General features: G+C 58.0%; 1 protein-coding gene across 1 annotated transcript in view; it reads left to right on the forward strand.

The window, feature by feature from the left end:
• The window catches only part of DOCK1 (dedicator of cytokinesis 1), a 264,303-nt gene that overhangs the window by 29,080 nt on the left and 229,884 nt on the right, over positions 1–5,339 (forward strand). The window contains exons 13-15 of the mRNA XM_014530148.1: positions 1,940–2,064; positions 3,039–3,137; positions 3,926–3,998. Of these exons, the coding sequence (XP_014385634.1) occupies positions 1,940–2,064; positions 3,039–3,137; positions 3,926–3,998 (297 nt within the window). The remainder of the gene's footprint in view (positions 1–1,939; positions 2,065–3,038; positions 3,138–3,925; positions 3,999–5,339) is intronic.

Here is a 5,339-nt window from a genome sequence, read left to right on the forward strand (position 1 = left end):
GGTCTTCCTCTGGGGGCCCGCAGTGGGCGTCTCCGGGCCAGCGGGTGAGGGGACTTGGCGTTGAGCCACCTCCCAGCGTGGTGGTCCTCTGGCTGGCGGGGCCTCTGTGGGCCGTGGGCCCCCTTCGGGGTTATTTTGTGCCTCGATAGACCTTTCAGGCTGAGGGACCCCGCAGCCCACCCTGCCTTACGGACGACAGTTAGCAGTGGGTGGCTAAGTGGGTGGGAGGCTAGGTGACTGTCCCAGGTCGCACAGCTCACTGGGGGCAGGTCCTGGGCCCGCAGCCATGCGTCCAGCCCCGCCCTGCGCCCCGTCATTCCCAACGATGTTCAGGGTCAGGGTCCTGGTGTGCTGCTTCTGTCCCCAGCAGCTGCTGCGGCTGCCCTAGCGACCGCTGGGATTCGTATCATAACGACTTTGAAATGAAAGCTTAATTTCCTCCTTGGATCCATGAAAAGCAGAATAGAGCAGAAAACAACAACAACACAGAAAGCAAGGAGGCTTCTTAAGGGATCCTTGTCCTTGGCCCAGAGCGGGCTGTTGCTACGGCACTGTTCCCGTGTCCCCCGCGGGACAGGGTGGGGTACTCGCGGGTGTGGCCGCCCGACAGCCAGGAGCAGTCCTGGATGCGATGCTTCCCCCACCTCACGCTGCTAACGAAGCTTTGCTAAGTTCTCCCCGTCGGGCCCCTATCAGGGCTTCCTCTGTGCTCAGTGCGAGGGATGTCTTGAGCTCATTAGTTGCTTTTTTTTTTTTTTTAATTTTATTCAAGGGCAGTTGGCATTCAATACAGACCTGGGCCTTTTAAAGGGAGATGGGAAATAAATTGTGCAAAAAAAAAAAAAAGACATCCCTGGCCTCAGTGGTTGAGCATTGACCTATGAACCAGGAGGTCACGGTTCCATTCCTGGTCAGGGCACGTGCCCAGGTTGCGGGCTCCATCCCCAGTGTGGGGCGTGCAGGAGGCAGCCGATCCATGATTCTCATCACTGATGTTTCTCTCTCCCTCTCCCTTAAAAAGACCCACAGGTCTGTTTATTCTCCTGCTCCTCGGGGTCCCCGTTCAGGCTCCCGGCAGCTGCCCCCCAGGAGGGCGGGAGAACCAGGCAGAAGGTTTCTCTCCTGATGCATCCCTGGTCCCTGGTCCCTGGTCCCTGGTCCCTGATCCCTGATCCCAGGCCACTCGGGGCAGGGCTTGTGGTTTGAATTGTTCGTCAGCTTTTTGCTCAGCTCCTAGTAAAACGCACAAGAGGCCCCCCTCGCCTGTTGTCCTTGGTGTCCGGGTTGATGTCGGTGATATTCCTTGGCACCGGGACTATGGCCACAGCCAGTGGTCTGACGGGTGGCGACAGGGGCCCAGGGCGCCATGGACACGGAGGGGCTGAGTCCTTGCAGACAGTGCCAGCATTCGGTCTGCTCAGGGCGTGGGCCCCCCAGAGGGGTGGGGCGCCTCTGCCCAGGGCAAGACAAGACCCAGCAGATAATTAGGGGCCTTGGCCTATTCCCTCTTTCTTGCACTCTCACCATGATGATGAAATTGCCCTTGTCGTGCCTCGATAGGCGGAGACTGTTTCGTGGGAAGTATTTTGTGACCCTCGAACGCAGTATTCATAGCGCTCAGCTAGGAGAGCTAACGCGTTAGACCCTTTTGCAAAATTCCTGTTTACACAATGGATGACGGATTGATTGGTTTTCAGGGTGTAATTCCCCTCCCCCCCACCAGGTGATGTTCGAAATTATATTTTTGATATTTATTTTATATATTTAAATGCCACTTAACAAAGAAAAATCAACCAAAAAAATGAGTTCGCGTGTCACCTCTGACACGAGTGTCATAGGTTTGCCATCACTGAGTTAGACCCTTTTACAAAATTCCCGTTTACACAATGGATGACGGATTGATTGGTTTTCAGGGTGTAATTCCCCTCCCCCCCACCAGGTGATGTTCGAAATGACATCTACGTGACATTAGTCCAAGGAGATTTCGATAAAGGAAGCAAAACCACGGCGAAGAATGTCGAGGTCACGGTGTCTGTTTACGATGAAGACGGCAAGCGGCTGGAGGTACGGACTGTTGCGAAGTTAACTGTAGCGTTTAGTGTTGCTTCCAGGTGTTCACCTCTGACCTCTGCACAGACTAGGAAAGACCTGCTCCTGATTTGGGGGCGCCCGGGGCCTGGTCTTCCTTCCCTTCTCCTGCTGCCCTGGACGCGGGTTTCCGCGGGGTCCTGGCAACGGCCTGGAAGTTCAGAAACCGCTGTTAGCTCATTGGAGACATGAGGGAACTTGGTGTCCAGAGAAACCAATTCACTTGTTCAGGTCAGAGCGCAGGCGAGAGGTGGAACTGGGTTTGAACTTGGACATCTGACCTGTAACAGCATGGAGTCGTCCAGGTGGCGGTGGGACCAAGGCCCCCTCCTGAGTGGCCACAGCAGCTGCGGGACTCGGGGCCCTGGGACGTGCCCAGAGGCCGTGGCCTCCTCTGTGACCGGAGGCCAAGCCAAGGCAGGTGTCCCAGCCCCTGCCAAGCTGGCTCTGTGGACCGTGGCTGAGGGCTGTGCCCTGTGAGGGCACCTGGGGCCCAGCTCTGCCAGGAGGAGGGCCACCCTTCTCTCCGGGTGGCTCTGTGCCCTGTCCCAGCGGGCAGTGCCAAGTGGTCAGTGTTCAAGCTGGGGACGACCTGCAGGGGGTGTTACCGCCTCCTACATTTTGTCTGGAGCCCTTTATTCGGGGGGCCCTGCCGAGGGAATCAGGCAGCTTCCTGCAGCCCTCCTGTGGGCATCGTTAGGGGTGAGGGTGAGAAGGGTGGGGGACAGCAATCCCAGGTGGCTTGGCCCCTACAGTCTGGGAGTGGGGTTGATGCTGGCCACGGGCATCGGATGGATGTGCCCGGCATCGCTGGGATCGTGCCATGGGCAGCGGGTGATTGGCATTCCCGGACGCTCTCTCCTCCCTCGGGCTCGGCTCACGGGGCGGGAGGTGGGGAGGACGCGGGGCGAGCTCTGAGGCCTGATGGAGTTCTGTGCCCTCTCCCTCAGCACGTCATCTTCCCGGGCGCCGGCGACGGGGCCATTTCCGAGTACAAGTCCGTCATTTACTACCAGGTCAAGCAGCCGCGCTGGTTCGAGACCGTGAAGGTATCGTTGACGTGGCCATTTCGTCCTGCGGGGTCCATGGTGAAATGCTCATCTGAGCCTAGGGAAGTCCCCTCCTCCCACCCCAGGGGCCGCCCGCCAAGGGCACCTGAGCCTCCCGCCAAGTCACGCGAGGTCGCTAAGGAGCCACTCGGGCGTTTCTTGGAACACATTCCCTCTCATTTCCTTTTAACAGATAAGTAGGACTTTCATGGAGACAAATGAGAGAGTCCCTGAAGGACAGCTGTTGTGTTTCTCCTCCCGGGTCTGGATTATGTAGGAAATGCTGCCCTTACAGCAAATGGAGGGGAGGGGAGGCCGTGAGAGGCCATGGGAGATGGTCTGTCCCCGGGCGCTGCCATGCCTGTTACAGTGCCCGCGGCGGCTGTGGCTGCAGATGTGCGAGGGGAGGGCGAGGGCAGTCTTGGCTGAGCGGCTGTGCAGTCGCTCTTTTTGCTTCACCGTCAGTCACAACAAGAACGCTTTCATCCTGCCGCCGGGGCAGGCCCTGCAGCTGCCGGGGAAGCCAGACGCCTGGGGTCGGGCTAAGGACAGAAAAGTCGGCTTTAAACCCAGAATCTTAGCAGTAGGGTCAGAGCCTTTATGAGCCTTGAGGGCCCTCACAGAGTCCCGGGCACCCTTCACAGTGTTACCTCCTGTTCCAGAGGCCGCTGCCTTTGGGACAGCATCCGGGGGTTAGGCATCCCTCCCCCGCGCTTCCGGGGACTGCGCTGCCCCTGCGAGGAGACGGCGCCAGCGGGGCTTACATACACTTCCCTTTTTTCCGCAAGGTGGCCATCCCCATCGAGGACGTCAACCGCAGCCACCTCCGCTTCACCTTCCGACACCGCTCCTCGCAGGACTGTGAGTAACCACTGTGCTATCCTGGCCGGTCAGCGGGAAACTACGGGGCAGGCTCAGGAGGCTGCCCATGTTCTAGACCTGTGGTCGGCAAACTCATTAGCCAACAGAGCCAAATACCAATAGTGCAACGATTGATATTTCTTTGGAGAGCCAAATTTTTTAAACTTAAACTATATAGGTAGGTACATTGTTATTAACTTAATTAGGGTACTCCTAAGGCTTAGGAAGAGCCACACTCTAGGGGCCAAAGAGCCGCATGTGGCTCGCGAGCCGCAGTTTGCCGGCCACGGTTCTAGACTGTTCTGGAAAGTTCTGGATAGTTCTGGAACTTGGTTCCCCAAACACAATGAGGTCTCAGTCTTCAGCTCATGCCCTGGGGAGTGTTAACGACATTTCCCTGAGCCCATCGTAGGAGATCTTCATTTTCTTCTCCAATGTTTCGGAGGAGGTGCTGCTACTTGCTGTTCTTCTGAATCCCTCCCATCCATTCTGGCTTGTAATGCTGGTCCATCCATCAGAAAAGTCACTGAGGCAGGGGGAGATTTCAAAACCTGGCTCTTCTTGCTCCGCGTGTGGCCTCGAAACCCTTGAGGCCTGTCGGGGCGGCCCCGGTATCGAAGCAGAGCTGGGGTCCAGCTGAAAGGGTCAGGGTTCAAGTCCAGTGGGAGAAGCGGGGGTGAAGGCTGGCAGCTTGGGGATCCCTGCCCACCATGGCAGCCTGCTGTAGGGCCATGTCCTGGCCCCTGGCAGCCGGCCGGGCTCTGCTAATTGTGTGCGGCCCTCCCGCCGGCCGGCCCTGGGTAAGCACAGCCATGAATGGATGTTCACCAACATTGGCTGTGCTCGTACTGTGCTGCTGGCACGGAGGTCTCTATGTCCTGTAATTAGTCCTCACAGCAATCCCACATGGTTCCATGTGATCAAAACTCCACACGACAGATAAGGAAATGGAGGCTCAGACCCCTCCACAGGGGCCCAGAGTCACCTCGTTAGTCGGGGAAGGGCTCTGGCTCAGACCCGGCCTGTGTGCCTGAGCATCGTGCTCCCACGCCTCCGGGAGGAGCCAGGCCACTTTCATCACCTGGTCTTTATTTGGCGCCTGCTGTGTACACAACTCATGGAGCGGGTTCTCCTGCAGAACTGAGGTTGGAGTCGAGGGCCAAGGCCAGCTTGTAAGAGCCAAGTAGAGAAGGGCATCTTGGGGAATCCTGTGAGCAGAAGAGTGGGGTGAGCAGAGGGGGGTACATGCATGCGGGGGCACTTTGGGGTCAGGTACGTTCTCAGCCAAGGCCGTGGGGGCTGGCTCCCCGCATGCGTGGAATGGCAGGGGCGGGAGGTGGC

This window comes from Myotis brandtii, unplaced genomic scaffold, assembly GCF_000412655.1.
Source record: "Myotis brandtii unplaced genomic scaffold, ASM41265v1 scaffold725, whole genome shotgun sequence".
Lineage (NCBI taxonomy): Eukaryota > Metazoa > Chordata > Mammalia > Chiroptera > Vespertilionidae > Myotis > Myotis brandtii.